General features: G+C 37.8%; 1 protein-coding gene across 1 annotated transcript in view; it reads left to right on the top strand.

The window, feature by feature from the left end:
• Positions 1–18,571, top strand: part of LOC132406637 (early endosome antigen 1) — a 632,764-nt gene that overhangs the window by 351,106 nt on the left and 263,087 nt on the right. The window contains exon 15 of the mRNA XM_059992439.1: positions 6,003–6,086. Coding sequence (XP_059848422.1) covers positions 6,003–6,086 — 84 coding nt within the window. The remainder of the gene's footprint in view (positions 1–6,002; positions 6,087–18,571) is intronic.

The raw sequence follows: 18,571 nt of genomic DNA, 5'->3' as shown, positions 1-18,571 counted from the left end.
AATAGCTGAGGTGAAAACTCTTTTTATATTCAAAAAACTTCTTGATCTGCATTTGGTGTAAATGGTTATAGGCAAAGGGCTGTAAAGTGGGATTGAACTGGATTGCATTAGTTAAGCCAGTCCAAACACAATGGACTAAATGGCCTCATGTGCCTTACACATCTTTCACAGTAATTAAGATTATAAAATTAGAACTTGCCTTGAAGCTGTTATATAATTTTGGGCTTCAAATGTGTCTATTGTTCAGATGTTATGATCATGGTTTATGACAGCATCTGTTCTGTCTTTATTAGGCAATTTCCAAGTAGCTTAATCAGTTAGAATATGTTTTAGGTAAAAAAAACATTTGTGGTGTAGGAGAAAATTTATTACTCAAAATTTACTGTTTTGTTTTGATGAGGAGTCTTAATTAATATTTTTCAAAATCGGGACAGTTAAGGGAAATCATAATCTTATAAATTAGCCTTACTAAACTGAAGAATCTGCATGAGACAGCTGCAGAACATTCACCTGGAAATTCATCTGCAAACTGCTGTTGTTTTTAAGTGCAACTGAAGATGGATTTTCCATTTCTAGGATGAGTTGCACTAACCAGTTCCAGGGCATTTTGTGTAAGTCACCTGATATTTCTGGTCGTTCACCTTTAAATGGTAGGGTGCTACAGACATTTGAAGAGGTTTGAAGTCCTTAGTTCCTTTAACATGGCAACACACGTGGATAGGGTGTTGAAAGAGGTTTTATAATATGCTTTTATAGGTCAAAGCATAGAATATAAAAGTTGGGATTTTACATTGCAACTTTATAAGGTACTGAAACGTTTTGAGAGTTCGGTTATAACTAGACTGAACTCCTGCCTCAGCAAGGACCTGGACCCATTGCAATTTGCTTAAAGTCACAATAGGTCAATGACAATGGCAATCTCCTTGGCTCTTCACGCGGCTTTAGACCACCTGGACAACACAAACACCTATGTCAGGATACTATTCATCGACTATAGCTCAGCATTTAATACCATCGTTCCCACAACCCTAATTGAGAAGTTGCAGAACCTGGGCCTCTGTACTTCCCTCTGTAATTGGATCCTCAACTTCCTAACCAGAAGACCACAGTATGTGCGGATTGGTAATAACATATCCCCTTCACTGGTGCACCTCAGGGGTCTGTGCTTAGCCCACTGCTGTACTCTCTGTATACACATGATTAGTGGCTAGGCATAGCTCAAACACCATCTACAAATTTGTTGACGATACAACTATTGTTGGTAGAATCTCAGGTGGTAACAAGAGGGCGTACAGGAGTCAGATATGCCAACTAGTGGAATGGTGCTGCAGCAACAACCTGGCACTCAACATTAGTAAGAAGAAAGAGCTGATTGTGGATTTCAGGAAGGGTAAGATGAAGGAACACGTACCAATCCTCATAGAGAGATCAGAAGTGGAGAGAGTGAGCAGCTTCAAGTTGCTGGGTGTCAAGATCTCTGAGGATCTAACCTGGACCCAACATATTGATGTAGTCGTAAAGAAGGCAAGACAGTGACTACACTTTATTAAGAGTTTGAAGTGATTTGGCATGTCAACAAACATTCTCAAAAACTTCTATAGTTGTACAATGGAGAGCATCCTGACAGGCTGCATCACTGTCTGGTATGGAGGGGCTACTGCACAGAACCAAAAGAAGATGCAGAAGGTTGTAAATCCAGTCAGCTCCACCTTGGGCACTAGCCCAGGACATCTTTAGGAAGCGATGTGTCAGAAAAGCAGTGTCCATTATTAATTACTTCCAGCACCCAGGGCATGCACTTTTCTCACTGTTACCATCAGGTAGCAGATACAGAAGCCTGAAATCACACAACAGCGATTCAGGAACAGCTTCTTCCCCTCTGCCATCCAATTCCTAAATGGACATTGAACCCTTGGACACTACCTCACTTTTTTTAATATACAGTATTTCTGTTTTTGCACATTTTTAAATAATCTATTCAATATAGATTTGTTAAATTCATTTACTTGTTTATTTATTATGTTTTATTATTATTTTTCTCTCTCTCTGCTAGATTATGTATTACATTGAACTGCTGCTGCTAAGTTAACAAATTTCACATCACATGCTGGTGATAATAAACCTGATTCTGATTCTGATACTACTTAGAGCACATATGCAATTTTAGTTGCTACACTGTAGAAAGGATGTTGTTTCAGTCGACCAAATGAAGAGGAGATTCACTGGGATGATGGCTGGATCGGAGGAACTTTGTTATGTGCAGAAATTGGAAGGCTGAATTTATTTAAGGATTTAAGGACAATAAAGGAGAACAAGGGTGACCTGATAAAGGGCCTGCTATCATCTCTGGAACATCTGGACTGTGAAATAGACCTACATCAGACTATTGTTTATTATCTACATTTCCATCTTCAACGATGTTCCAAACAAACTCATCACCAACCGCCAGACCCTGAGAGTCAGTGCCTTCCTCTGCAATTGGATCCTTGACTTCCTGACCAAAGGACTGCAATCAGTAAGGATAAACAGCAACAGCTCTTACTTATTTAATCCATCACCCCTAATGGGGTAGAGGTCACCGACAGTAGCTTGCCTGCGTCCACTGTCCTGAGTTGTCTTTTACGTTGTCTCCAGGTGTAGCCCATCTTCTTGATGTATCCTTTCTCTCCCAGGCATGAGGTCTCAAGCTTCTGTAGCACTGGGATAGGATTGCTAGCCCCATACCCAGTGATCCTTTCACAGCCAGGCATGGGACTGTCCAAGACAGAGTTAGCAACGCCTCGTCATGATTATTCTAAATACTGGTGCTCACCAAGGCTGCATCTTCAGCCCCCTTTTCCACTCCCTGTACACTATGAGTACTTGGCCAGATTCTGCTCTAACTGCATCCACAAGTTGCAGATGACACTGCTGTAATTGGCCATATCTCAATTAAAGATGAGTTGGAATACAGGACGGTATGGTGTTTTGACAACAACCTTTCCCTCAATGCGAACTAAACAAAACAGATGGTCAATAACTTCAGAACTTGGGACAGTGCCCCTGCTCCTACCTACATCGACTGTGTTAAGGTTGAGATGGTTGAGAGCTTCAAGTTCCTAACTGTGAGCATCACCTGTAACCTGTCCTCGTCCAAAAACTTTGATTTCATAGCCAAAAATAAGCTCACCGGTGCCTCTACTTCCTCAGAAAGCTAAAGAAAATTGGTATGATCCTGTCAACCTTTACTAACATTTATCAATGCACCATAGAAAACGTTCTATCTTAATGTACGTATAACAGCTTGCGATAGCGACTACTCTGCATGTGACTGTAAGAAAGATTTGTGGACACAGCACAGTTCTCCCAGACTTCATAAAAAGAGTCACTGCATCCCCACAAAATCATGCAGAATCTTCCCTTACCAGAAGCCATGGAAGAACCATGAGATCTACATGGGCCTGATCAGTGGCATTCAGATACAAGAGGTCCAGTTGCGAAAAGCCATCTCATGTGCAATGTGGCAATTCTGGACTAAACTTGAATCACTGAAGGATGTTCCATAGCTGTGGCAGGGCTTGAAGACTATTACCTCTTACAAAGTAAGGTCAAGTAAAATAGGTGACAAGAAGGCTTCATTCGCTGATCAGCTCAATGCTTTCTAGCATGCATTGTCCATCATGTTCTTGATAAATATTGCTTATTTATTATTACTATTATTATTTCTCTCTTGTATTTGTCTTTTGTACATTGCTTGTTTGTCTGTCCTGTTGGGTGAGGTCTTTCATTCATTCTATTGTGTTTTTTTGGATTTTCTGTGTATGCCTACAAGAAAATGAATCTGAGGTGACATATGTGTACTTTGACAGTAAATTTATTTTGACCTTATCAGTCTCTTGAATGGAGCTCTTGCACAAGACGGACTTTTAACCCCACAATCTACATCACTCTCTTGCACTTTATTGTTTACATAGAACCATAGAGAAGTACAGCTCAGAAACAGGCCCTTTGGCCCATCCAGTCCATGCAGAAACTATCCTATTCCCATCAACCTGCACTGGAACCACAGCCCTCCATACCCCTACTATCCATGTACTTATCCAAATTTCTCTTAACATCAAACTCACATGCACCACTTATGCTGGCAACTCAGTCCACACTGACATGGCACTCTGAGTGAAGAAGATTTCCCTCATGTTCCCTTTAGCCTACTGGAGGAGAGAAGTCTCGCACTTGTCTGCATTAAATTCCATTTGCTATTTCTCAGCCCAGTTTTCTAGTTGATGCAGATCCCTCTGCAAGCAGTGATAGACTTCTACTCTTTCCACTACACCCCCAATCTTGGTGTCATCCACAAATTTGTTGATCCAGTTAATCACATTGTTATCCAGATCTTTGATATAGATAACAAACAACAAAGGACCTAGTACCAGTCCCTGCAGCACTCCACTAGTTCCAAGCCTCCAGTCAGAGAGGCAATCATCTACAACATCTCTCTGGCTTCCCCCACAAGGTCAATATCTAATCCAATTTACTACCTCATCATGAATGCCTAGCGACTGAACCTTCTTGACCAATCTCCCTTGTGGAACTTTGTCAAATGTCTTGCTAATGACCATGTAGGCAACATCAAATTCCTTGCCTTCATCCACTTTCCTGGTAACTTCCTCAAAAAATTCTATAAGATTGGTTATACAAGATCTACCACACACAAAGCTGAAGCTATGCTAACTATCCTTAATCAGTCTATGTCTATCCAAGTACTTATATATCCAGTCCCTTTGAATATCTTCTAATACATTTCCCAAAACTAATGTCAGTCTTACCGGCCTATAATTTCCTGGTTTATGTTTAGAGCCTTTTTGAAACAGCAGAACAACATTGGCTATCCTCCAATCCTCTGGTACCTCTACTGTCACTAAGGATGATTTAAATATCTTTGCTAGGGCCTCAGCAGTTTCTGTACTTGCCTCCCTCAGGGTCGGTCCAAGGAAACACCTTGTCAGGCCCTGAGGATTTATCCACTCTGATTTGCTACAGGATAGCAAACATCTCCTCCTCTGTGATCTTTACAGGGTCCATGAAGTTGATGCTGCTTTGCCTCACTTCCTTAAACTCTGTAAGAAAATTCTAAGCTCTGTCTTCTAAGAAAATACAGATACAAAAAATATTACTTAAGATCTCCCCCATCTGTTTTGCTTCTACACATAAATTATCATTCTGGTCTTCCAGGGAACCAATTTTGTCCCTTGCAATCCATTTGCCCTTAACATATCTACAGAATCCCTTAGATTCTCCTTCACCTTGACTGCACTGTACTTTCTCTCTAGCTTTTATACTTAATTCTGTATAATCATTGTTTTTATTTTATTCAACCTCAATTCACCCTTTAATGATTTGATCTGCATGAACAAGTTGCAACACAACCTTTTCACTGTATTTTGCAACATGTGACAATAATAAACCAATACAAAATTTCACAATGTTTAGAAAGATTAATCAGAGTATTTTCTCATAGTAAGATTATCAAAAATAAGAACATGTAGATTTAAAGTGAAATGAAAGTGGAATTTATAGATCATAGCTGTAAGTGGAATAGAATAGCCATACTTTCATTCATTGCTGTGATGGTTTATTTATCTAATCAGCTGTTAATAAAGGAATGGGCATTGGTACTAAGAATACTTAATATTGGTACTGATTTGCTTCTGTTAATCTTGACAATTTTTAAAAATGTGTGTGTGTGTGTGTGTGGGCTAATATGTTTCTAATTTCCAGCAAGCAGAGTTGTAGAGTCGTAGAAAGGGTATTTATGTTCAGAATGTGAATGTATGAATCATAGGTTTCATTTTGACACTTGTCAGCTCTCAATGTATATTTTCAATACCAAAATTTCATATAATCTGATTAATGACTTTAATTAAGAAAAGAGTTCAACCATGCAAGGAGTATAACATTAGAACCTCTGTTTTCTTACAGCACAGGTAATCTTTCTAAATTCACACTCAATATTCATCTTTCAGGCGGAAGAGACTAAGGTGCGGTTAGAAGAGGTGGATGCTGAAATGAAAACAATGAAAACAAAATATAATCTTGCAATGAATGAGGTATGAACAACAAATTGGCACATAGCAAATCAGAATATGCATAATTGTATGTGGTTCTCTGTTATCATTTATAATTATAATGGGCGAATTTACTCTCTTTTTGCAATAGCAGAAAAGAAAATAATTGGGTATTTGATGAAACAAAGGTTTTTCATGTATTCTGATAACGATTAATGCTCTGTGCTCCTCATTGTCTTGTCCAGCTGTCTGGTCTGATCTGTCTCCTAGACAGTCATTGCACTATGAGTCAGTTTTAATGTCTGGTAAGCATTGTAAATTTCTAACGATCCTATTTTGAAATTATATAGCTTGTATGCCATTGGACTGCGCAGGTGTGAACACATAGTCAAAGAGAGCCACCAACTGGTTGTTATGTAGTACTGCAAAAATATGTAATCTGCTTCTTTAATGTGACCTTGGATGTTAAAATCAGTATGCAGGTCAAGAAAGATATTTTTTCAGGTATATGATTGGAAGGGAGAATTTTACATTGAATGCCTATATTTTTGCATTTCTCAAGATTCTGGTTGTCAGAAGCTGTGTTCCAGTTTGGGAGATAACTGAGAGGAATTCAAATTGCAAATATAGCAATGCATAGTTGCTTTGTCTGAGAATTTGCTACTGTTCAATTACTTTAGTAATTACTTTATTTTTACTGTTAAGGTGCTTTATTAATTTCAGTTGCTTTCCTTTCCTAAAGGGAAATGATCTTTTTAACTTAGTTGTTTGGATGATTTTCATTTTTAAATAATAAGAAATCCTCAATTTGTCAACAATTTCAATTATTAAAAATGAACTAGCATGTTATAATACAATTTTAACAAACAAAAAAAAGAAGCATCATCATTTGTTCACAATCTAATCAAATCATTAGATCTTGTTTTCAATAAATCCTGAATTTATGATTCAATAATTTCACTGTTAAGCCCAGTGTAAAGTTCCAGAGTGTAAAATATTTATTATGCAAGTTTCAAAATGGAATCTGCTTACAAAGACGTGATGGAGAAATGAAATGTAAAACGGAAATAATGGCCTGGAGTTTTTGGTCATTAGCATTTTACAGAGTTTGAATGTTGATCACTAAAAAAAATGCCCACAATAAATCAGGCATGCTCTGTTCCTGATGTAATTTACAATTGGGGACTGACTGCGGCACATAGCAACAGTAACATCATCAAGCTGGATGAGTATTAAGTCAGTTTGAAATATCCCTAGAAGTCTAAACAGAAAGTTAAAAAAACATGAATTTTATTGACAAAAAGTGGTAATTCTGGATTAAACTTGAATTACCGAAGCATGCTCAACAACTATGACAGGGCTTAAATAATGCCATCTCCTACAAAGTAGAATCCCAATGACATAGGTGTCAACAGGGCTTCACGTCCAGATGAGCTCAATGCCTTCAATGCTCATTTTGATCATCAAAACATGGAGGGACCTTCACAAACTCTCATAGCCCTAATGATCCTGTGATCTCGGTCTCTGAGGCCGACTTAAGAGCATCTTTCAGGAGGGTGATCTCACAGAGAGCATCTGAACCAGATGGGGAACCTAGCCAAATCTAAGGGCCTGTGCTGCTCAACTCTGCTGGAGTGTTCACTGAGATCTTTAATCTCTCGCTTCGGCAGTCTGACGTATCCACCTTCTCTAAGCAGGCTTCAAATATACTGGTGCCTAAGCAGAATGAGGTAACCTGCCCGAATGACTATCATCCAATAGCGCTTAAATCCACAGTGATGAAGAGTTTTGAGAGGTTGGTGATGAAGCTTATCAATCCTGCCCGCTATTGCTATTGCATGGCTATTGGATCCACTTCAATTTGCCTACCAGAAAAACAGGTCCACAGCAGATGCCATTTCATTGGCTCTTCACTCAACCTTGGAATATGTGGACAGTGAAGATGCATACATCAGGATGCTCTTTAACAGCGACAACTCGACATTCAATACTATTATCCCCTCAAAACCAATCAATAAGCTTCAAAATTTTGGCCTCAATACCTCCATGTGCAATTGGATCCTTGATTTCCTCACTTGCAGACCCCAGTCAGTTTGGATTGGCAACAACATCTCCTCCACACTCTCCATCAACACAGGTGTACCACAAGGCTTGTACTTAGCCCCTGCTCTACTTGCTTTACCCTTATGACTACGTGACTAACCACAGCTCCAATGTCATACTTAAGTTTGCTGATGACACCAGTATAGGAGGGAGATTGAAAATCTGGCTGAGTGCTACCACAACAACAACCTGTGACTCAATGTAACCAAGACCAAAGAACTGATTATTGACTTCAGGAGGAGGAAATAGGAGGTTTATGAGCCTGTCCTCAATGGGGGGATCAGAGGAGGAGAGGGTCAGCAATCTTAAATTCCTCAGTGTTATCATTTCAAAGGACATGTTCTGGGTCCAGCATGTAAGTGCAATTACATAGAAAGCATGACAGCATTTCAACTTCCTTAGGAGTTTGTAAAAATTTGGCACAACATCTATAACTTTGACTAACCTCTATAGATGTGAGATGGAGACTATATTGACTGGCTGCATCACAGCCCAGCACAGAAACACCAATGTCCTTGAGCAGAAAACCTACAAAAAGTAGTGGATATGGCCATGCCCATCACAAGTAAAGCCCTCCCCACCATTGAGCACTTCTACACAGAAATCAGCATCCATCATGAGAGACCCTTACCACTGAAGTCATGCCTCCTTCTCACTACTGCCATCAAGAAGAAGCAACAGGAGTCTCAGGACTCATGCCATCAGCTTCAGAAATAGCTATTACTCAACTATCAGTCACCTAAAGCAGAGGTAATAACCACTTAACTTCACTTGCTCCATCACTGATCTGTTCCCTCGGACTTAATTGTTCTCAATATTTATTGTCTACTTATTCAATTACTTATTTGTTTGTTTATTATTTCTTTTGTTTTTGTATTTGTTGCCTTTTGCACTCTGGTTGTCTGTCTGTTGGTGTAATTTCTCATTGATTCCATTATGGTTACCTGTATGTATAATCTATATTTTCATTTATATTTATCATTATTATTGTTATGAGCAGAGAGACAACATCTGCCGAAAGTAAATTCCTTGTATGTGCACAGGTACTTGGCGATTAAAGTCTGATTCTGATTCTGATTATTGGATTTATTGAGTACACCCACAACAAAATGAATCATGGGGTTATATATGGTGACATTTACGTACTTGGATAATTATTTCACTTTGTATTTAGTACTTTGAATTTTATTTCAATTTTTAACATATTAGAGCAAAATAAAAAATGGGGAGGAGCATGCATTAAATTAGATGCTGAAATATCATAAACTTTAAAGAATCATCGGCAATTTATTTTTTTACAAATAATGTTCTCCTGAGGGAATAACAGTGCTTGCACAAAAAATATTCTTAAGCCCAAAGAGGTTATTCAACAATATTTATGTCTTGGTATGGAAAACTCAGTTGCATCTCAATTAACTAGGCTTCAATGATTTTTACAGCACAAATAGTACATTAAAGAATGGAGATCATGTCAATCACAGATTCTCTGTAGCAAGCAGCTGTGGTCTGCACCAGCATACCCTGTGGAGAAACAGCATATTATTGATAGCAGCAGATTTGCAGTATTTTAACTCTGTATGTGCTGGAAATTGCTTTCAGTTTTAAGGTGTAATGGTGGCAGAAAAGGACAAATTTAGATATAGTAATAATACATTCAAAGTGGTGATCTTTTTTCTTGGAAACTTTTACTTGTTTTACTGCCAATATGATAGAAGGTTGTTTATTACTGAACACGTATGCATGCTCTGAGCAAAGGAAGAATTACTAGGTAGCATCGCTATTTACAGTAGGTGATATTCCAGAAATATAGTACAAAGTTAAAATGTTGCCTGCCTGTTTTGACACAATGCTCATTCACAGTTATGTAACTGATTCATTGATGAAAGAGATTAGGGAAATAGTCACAGTAAACTGAAAAATTTATAGATTTGCATCTGACAATTTATAAAAATGTCTGTATGCAAAAACTTCCTAAGCAGCAGTTTTGCTGGGTAATGCTACTGTTTCTTAAGAGCGTGTTAATTTTACCTTATATGTATTAGCCAATCTATTATGAACAGATTATCTTTCCCACTGATTGGAAGATCTTTCAAAAAGATTGTGCTCTTTCTGATATGCTTCCCAGAGCAACACTGTTGCAGATAGTGAGCTAGAATGGTAAAGATGTTTAGCGACCATTAGGTTTGAGAAACAATGCTGCAAGTAGACAATTTATCTTCCCTGCCACTACCACCATTGTAAAAGCAAAGTAATCATAGATGTTGGAAGTTTGAAATAAGAATCGGGTACTGAAAATACTCAGCAAGTCGGGCAGCAACTATGGATAGGGAGTTAGCATTTCAAGTCAGTAGCAATGCACACAAGATGCTGAAAGAGCTCAGTAGGCTCCTACTTCCCTTTCTCCCATGGTCCACTCTCCTCTCCTATCAGATTCCTTCTCCAGCCATTTCTCTTTGCACCCACCTGGCTTCACCTATCATCTACGAGCAAGTCCTCCTTCCCACCCCCCCACCCCCACGGTTCAGTTCACCTTCTGCCTTCTTTTCCAGTTCTGAAGAGGGTCTTAGCCTGTTATGTTGACTGTTTCCATAGCTGCTCTCTGACCAGCTGATTTCCTCCAGCATTTTCTGTGTTCGCTGAATTTCCAGAATCTGCAGAATGATGTGCTCTGACGAAAGGTTATAAATGTGAAATATTAATTCTATTTTTCTCACTCCATATGCCTGATTTATTACGTATTTCCAGCATTTTCTGGCTTGTTTATTTGTGAAGGCTGCTTTCCTTGGTTCAAATAGATCTCAGTGTGTCTTTAATGATAGTTTATTATGGTGTTCCACACTGACTTCAATTTAGATTCTGTATGATAATTACATAGTTAAAGTTATTTAATCTCACAATTCATGTTCTCAGTGTTATTTTTAGATGTTAATTATTATTATTTGTATTTGCATAGTTTATCTTCTTTTGTACAATGGTTGTTTATCCGTCTTTGTGTGTAGTTTTTCATTTGTTCTATGTGCTTCTCTGTATGTATTGTGAATGCCTGCAAGAAAATGAATCTCAGAGTTGTATATGGTGACCAATATGTACTTTGATAATAAATTTACTTTGACCTTTGACGTGCAACTCAACATCTCCTTGGCCAATATTCTACACAAAACATTGAAAATTACTGTTTGTTGTTTGAGCACTCTGCCTGATTATAAAAAATTGTTTAAATTAATAGTTTTGACTCTGATATGCTTTCGAAATCTTTCTGCTTAAAGTCATGTTAGAAGTTGTATATCATAGTCTATAACTTATAAGGTGGTTAATTTTCAAATGGTACATACAACAAAATCTCTGATAGGACTCTATGGCTGTTTTTCTTGCCGGAACTTTTTATGGCACTTCCTATATGCTCAGTTATATAAATATTTCCAACTCCAAAATTCTCAATGTGCTTTCTGTGCTAACCCTAGCATAACTGGTAGCCTTTATGAGGAAATACTATTTTTCATATTCTTACCTGTAGTTGAGTGATGCCATTTTTTACCTGCACAAGAACTTAACCATGAAACCCAATATAATCCTTTAGAATTAGGCTGGGGAAGTATTACATTGATGGAGACATAATTCTTCAGAGAAAGCATTGTATTGAGATCTTGCGATCATCAAAGATCCCAGTGACAATTGCTATTTAGAGCACGGGCACATAATTCTTCTTCAACCTACCCAATATTACATAGATCATCTAGTGATTATCTTATTGCTGTTTGGTGATCTTTGAGTGTGATTTGACTGCTATATTCACCTTACATTACACAGTGGTTGCATAATTTGGTTGAGAAAGAACATGAGGAAATCCAGGAAGATTGTATGAATGCAGGTTCTATATTGTACATATCGACAGAGTAGGTGCAGGGACCACTTCAGGAACATACATGATACTATCTTGTCCCTAGGTTCTATGAATTCCCATTAAACTTCCCCATATTGTAGGCTTAAGATGACAACTATTCAATTTAAAATAAACAATTACACTTCCTTGGTGTAGAGATGTCTATAGTTGCCCTTGTGGAGTCAAATCCAGTTGGGTGTTTTAAATTACATTGATACATTGAATCCCAATCCAGTTCAAAGTGTTGAATTCCTGGCTTAAAAATCCCTTGCTTCCCGACCATTGATTAGATTTACAGAGGAGGCAGCTGTTCCTAACTTTATAACCCTTGCAAGGAACTCCCAAAGAGTGTGAGATTAAGATAAAGTGATGATTTTCAAGCTAGGGTATTATTTTAATGTGCTCAAAACAATATTCTCCATTGTGCCTCTAAGGAAAAGGACCAGCTCTCCAGGCTGAGGTCCAACAAAATAAAACTCATATCCTAAAACTTGTGGTAAAGAGCATATAAAATTCAGTAACTGGCCAATGACAAAAAATCCATTGGTTCTTCCTCACTCTGAAAGCGTAGAACATGCCAGGAGGCCTTCATTAAGAAAGGAAAGCTAATTACAGAGAGTGGTCTCCCTGATGTCTGAAATTTTCAGAAGAGTTTTCCTCAGTTACCATTTCCTACTGACTGAAGAAATGCTCATAGAATTGCATTGTGGATTCTACTCATCTCACACAATAATAAACACAACTCTGAACAACTTTGAAACATTGACTGGGAGTAGCACTATATATAGTGTTTTTTTTATTTACAAAAGCCTTTGACTCAACCAATTGGGAGGCGGTGTGAAGATACTTCTCAAATTTGGCTGCCTCAGAAATTTGACTTCATTCTGTAACAATGGGCCAATAATAGACCAAATAAATTTAGATTCATATTAAATAAGGCATAATACACAGAAAATGCTGGAGGAACTTGGCAGGTCAGGTAGCACCAATGGAGAGGAATAAAGAGCCAATGTTTCAGGCCGAGAACTTTCAACAGGACTGGAAAGGAAAGAGAAAAAGGCCAGAATGAGAAGATGGGCAGGAGAGGGGAAGGAGTACAATCTAAGAGGTGATAAATGAGATCATGTGAGGAGAAAGGTAGGTGGGTGGGGGAGGGGTGATTAAGTAAGATGCTGGGCAGTGATAGATGTAAAAGATAAAGGGTCTGAGGAAGAACAAATCTGATAGGAGACAAGAGTGGACCGGAGGAGAAAGGAAAAGAGGAGGGACATCAGAGAGAGGTGTTAGGCAGGTGAGGAGAAGAGAAGAGGTAAGAGGGGAGTCAGACTGAGGGATGATAAAGGAGAGGAGGGGTTAGAAATTACTAGGTTAGAGAAGTTGATGTTTATTTTGTCAGGCTGGAGGCTATTCAGTCAGAATATGAGGTTTTGCTCCTGCAGCCTAAAGGGGACCTCATTGTGGCAGGAGAGAGTATGGACCAACATGTCAGAATGGGAATAGGTTGTGGACTTAAATGGCTGGCCACTCAGAAATCCTGCTTCTTGCAGATGGAGCTAAGGTGCTTGAAAAAGCAGAACTCCAATCTATGTAGAGGAGGCTGCACTGGGAGCACCTGATACAGTAGATGACCCCCAACAGGTTTGCAGGTGAAGTGTTGCCTCACCTGGATGGACTGTTTGGTTCTCTGAATAATGATGAGGGAGAAGGTAAATAGTAGGTGAATATTTCTCTTAATTGACACTTGTTCCACTTGCAGAGATAAGTGCCAGGAGGGAGATCAGTGGGGAGAGATGCATGGTCAAGAGAATCATGGAGTAATTATTAAAGAAGGCTTAGAGTTATTAAATACGGTTGCGTCTTTGCCTAATGCTGTTTTCAATCATTCACATCCATCGTATTGCACCTCATCTCCATCAAGCTTCCCGGTGGAGTTAAACTAATCTTTAAGACACATGGAAAACTGTTCAACCTACTTAAACTAATCTCTAGAACCAATCGCTCACTAATCTCCAGTCATCGAGCTCCAGAATTTTCTTGCAAGCATATGTGCAGTTTTAGAGTGCAAGCTGCAAGCCATTGGTGATTTGCTGAACAAATTTTTGGAGAAAGTAGAACCTTAGACTAAGCATCAATCAACCAGCCCTTTCTGCACAACATTGGCCCTGAATATAAAGGTCCAAGCTGTAACCACGTGGACCACTTAGAACATAGTAGGAGTCAACTTATTTCCCTTCATTCGATTGCCACGACAGATGGCATCTGTTTCTAGATCCATTTACAGAACTCTAAATGACAAAAATATGTGGTTCGTGCCTGATGCAAATGTAGGGAGTTATTTTGGAGGATAAATTTCTAAATTTTATAATTTATTGTATGCAGTTATGCTTGTCCACAAGGAAGTGGGGAGATAAAAATACAATTAACTGTCAATTGTTTGTGAACCACTGAAATTTAATAAGAAGGGACCTGGAATATGTATCCTTTAAATTTTAAGCACAGGTATAATTTCTGAGACCCTATTAAATATTTTTAAAAGTTAATAAATAAGTGATGACTATTGAGATTTATTCCTAATTTTAGCACCCTTGCAGGTAATCATTAAAACATTTTAATTCTAATTATATTACACTCTACTCCCAGGTGAGCAGTGTTCAAGAACTGCTGACCTATGATACAATTTAAATGCAATGTCTAACTTTTATTGATTATGATAACAAATCAGGGGCACCAGTAATTCAGAAGACAAGATAATTAAAGCAAGATAAAAGCCTCAATTCCATTAGAATCTCTGTTGTTGGTGTTTAAAGTGTTGCCTTTTGATAAAGCGATTGTAGTGTCAATGTGGATTGGGAAACACATACATCAAAATTTTGATGTTCCTCAGGATGACTTGTTTGATTTATTGCATTTTGGTCAACAGTTCAGTGGAATTATAAATAATATGCCAATTCTGCAAATGCTGGTAGTGGCATAGAACATTGGTCCAGATTAAAAATTAGTTTATCTCATAAAAAATGGAGAACAGCTTTAGTCTTCAGAAAATGCACAAGCACATGCTAATGTACCTTTGTAACTTACTTTTGTTGTGGGCAGAAACAGTGTAGTGCATCTTCAGAAACAATGAGCATCTGTATTTTTATGGAATTTAAATGTTATAACTATTCCTAGGTGCTTCTATCAAACAAAATTTGTTGCTAACCATAAAAAGAATCACAAAGTCTTTAAAGTCTTATAGGAATTTAGGATGTTTAGAGAAGGAGTTTCAGAACTTAGAATCAAGGCAGCTGAAGACACTGCCACCCATACTGATGCAACTAATATCTGAGATATGCCTGAGGCCATAACTGAAAAAGTGGAGAAATCTCAGACTAGCGTGTTAGAAAGTTGCACTAAAACTGAAAATGCCAGAAAGACAGGCACAGCCAGTCTGCCAGGATTGACAAAGAGAAAACAGTGATTGCATGTCCGGATATTTATTCAGAACTAGTTTAGAAAGGCAAGTTGTTTTTAAATATATATATATTTATCAAAACAACTAAAGCTGGCAAGAATAGTATTCAGTATTCTCTTAAAGTGGTTTGCAACACCTTGGGTATAAATTAAAGATAAGACTTGCAACTATGTTATGCTACTATTGCAAAAACGTATGCTATTTCAAAGCATTTAGCATTGTCGGAAAAGCTACTCTTCCAAAGAAATGATTAGTGTTTGTTAATTGTTCTGAACCTTCATGGGAAGATTATAGATTTGTATTACAATATGCAGAAGTTCCTTAACTGTTTTAATTGGATTAGTGTCCTCTAAACTAGATGAGCATTTTCCTTCATTACCGTTATTTTCTCAGATTAACAAATTATTTTTTCTAATTTTTGAACAATCTTTGTCAATACAATCAAAAAGTGCAAGTTCTAAAGCATTTCTACCAAATAATTCGAGGCCTCTAATATAGTCACTAGACAGTGGTAGCAAATTTTAGTGGTGCCCTAGGCATCTGGTGCTACTTAAAGGGGGTTGTGCATTTTTATCATTAAAAATGTGCCATCTATGATGACTGCTGAGTTCAGAATGGCTTAGGAAAAGGTTGAAGACTGTAGGCTAAGATTGGAGACTGGGATCAGGTAAGCATTCAAGGAAAGTGAATGGGAGTTTCGGGGTTGTGGGAGATAGGTGGATGGTGAGGGGAGAGCACTACTATGTTGGTAGAGTGGGATCCAGGGGCCCAAAAGATCAAAGGTATGAATAAGATCTGCTTTGGAGAATCCCCAATTCAGTCTGAGCAGTAAAGATCCAACTTTTCTGGGAGTGCTTCACAGTGATTGCTTCCTGGCAAGTTGGACTAATTTCGAAAGGAATGTTGCATGGTGAATGATGTCACTTTTACCCAGGATGCATGTATTTTATCAAGCAAGTAGATAAATTATAATCTGAAGTATCAGTTAAATTTTCATGCCAAAATTTGACCTGGAAATAGTTAACATTATTTTAAAAATAAGATATTAACATGGAGGAGATCAAATTTTTGGGCATATGATCTTTAGCTCATTTTTGGATATCAATGCTTAGATAAGCATGTCTAAGATACACAGACATCCACATGGCTGACAATTAACATTTTTCTTGAAAGCTCAGTATTCTATTTAACTTCTATTATTGTACTTTCCTCTTTGTTATGTACGTCAGTAGCTTCAGTTGATCATATTATGTCATTTGTAGGTCTTATGATGATGGCTTCTGGTGTTTTCTGATCTCTTTAAGATGTTTCCTTTCATCTTGTATCATTTTGAAATATTATGTTTCTGCTAGGTCTAAAATAACCCTTTTCAATACTTTCAGTTATGAACTCCATTTGGATGCCTACTCATACAATTTTATAATCCACCTTTTTCTTAAGAAATATAACCTTGACCTCAGGCCCATTTTTCTTACTTTTCTTCATTCTCTTATGATCCAAAAATCTAATGGTGTTTTGAATGTGCAGCAAGATCTTGGTATCAACAACAATTGGGGTGTTGAGTTCCAAAGATTCACAGTCCACTGAGTGAGGAATCTTTACCTATTACTGTCCTAAATATCTAAATAAGGCAGCAATACCTCTTTTGTTCCATTCTGCTTAAAGTTTAGAGCTGCTTTTCCAAAAACCAACCCTTTGGCCTAATAAAAGCTTGGCATTTGAGATTTTGTTAACATACTAAAAGTTGATTACAGGAAGCCCTTGTATATCATTTATTTGATGAGAATAATAACTAGGAGAGACATGAAATGGTCTACAGAACTCACCATCTGCATCTTATAGCAAAATCTTCCATATGCTGTTTAAAAAGGTTTAGTCCAAACAATCATTTCTGCAGCTCCTCCCCCTCCACCCCATATGCATGAGCATATTGCAAATAAAGATGGCTCACGGACCATAGGAAGTTCACCCTATATGATCATAGGCTACATGACCTTTGGGAACAATGTAAAATGGAATCAATTCTCGATAACAAAAGTTTGCATGAGGTTTTTGAACAATGAAGTTATAAATGGCAGGAAAGATTGTGGAGATGTACAGTATTGTGAAAAAGCCTTAGCTTTAGCTGATTCTGATATGGGTCTCTATTGTGGACTGACAGTGGGAAGGGGATAGGGAGAGGGGAATTATGATTTAGAAAAGGGGAAAAAAGAGTGGAAGGAGCAGGAAGAACCAGAGAGACATTCTGTGATGGTCAATAAACCAATTGTTTGGAATTAAATAACGTTGCCTGGTGTCTCGGGGCTGTTTGTGTCAGAACTCATGCTACCCTTTGTCCCTGGCAATCCTGCTCTGCCACCTGTCTCACACCCCTCCCGCAGTGCTTCACTTTCACCAGTCTCACCATCCTTTTCTCCTAAAAGAATTATAAACTCACTCTCTGCTTTACATTGACAAATACAGTACTGTGCAGATGTCTTAGGCACCTTGTCTATATGTGCCTAAGAGTTTTGCACAGTACTGTATCTAAGCAATGTCTATAATTAGTAAGAAAGGAGGTGGTTACAAAATTGGCTAGGTGTGTTAAAATTTTACTATCTTCTGCTTTTATGGGTTAAGAAGGTTACTGTTGTGTCAGAACTTATTGACTGTCCTTAATCATCTTGGAATTCCCAAAGCCCATGTGGAAACTGAAGCTATCAGATACTGCAGATATTTTTTAGGAAATACAAACGTTTAGAATTGGCTTAATTCACCAATGTAGCTTTAATGAGATATTATAATTAAGACATTAGGTTGTAAGGATATTTTAACTCAGAAATTAGTTTGCAATTGCTGTACTAAACATATGATGTGGTAATATTTCTACATTGCTGTCCGCTTCTGAAATTTGGTTCTCTTAATGAAACTGAATTTCAGAATGTGCATCTACATTGCACTCTCATTGCATGCAGTCAAGAGAAACATTTCTTTCTTTTTTTGTAATTTATTTTTTATTGAAGTTCATCATCAAACCAACATTTCCATAAGATGTATTTCAGGTACTGTACGTATATATACATTCATATTTGCCACAAATCTCCACATAATGTT

This window comes from Hypanus sabinus, chromosome 17 (genome assembly GCF_030144855.1).
Source record: "Hypanus sabinus isolate sHypSab1 chromosome 17, sHypSab1.hap1, whole genome shotgun sequence".
NCBI classification, from domain to species: domain Eukaryota; kingdom Metazoa; phylum Chordata; class Chondrichthyes; order Myliobatiformes; family Dasyatidae; genus Hypanus; species Hypanus sabinus.
The sequence above is the reverse complement of the archived record's forward strand: the minus strand, read 5'-3'. Positions and strand labels throughout refer to the sequence as shown.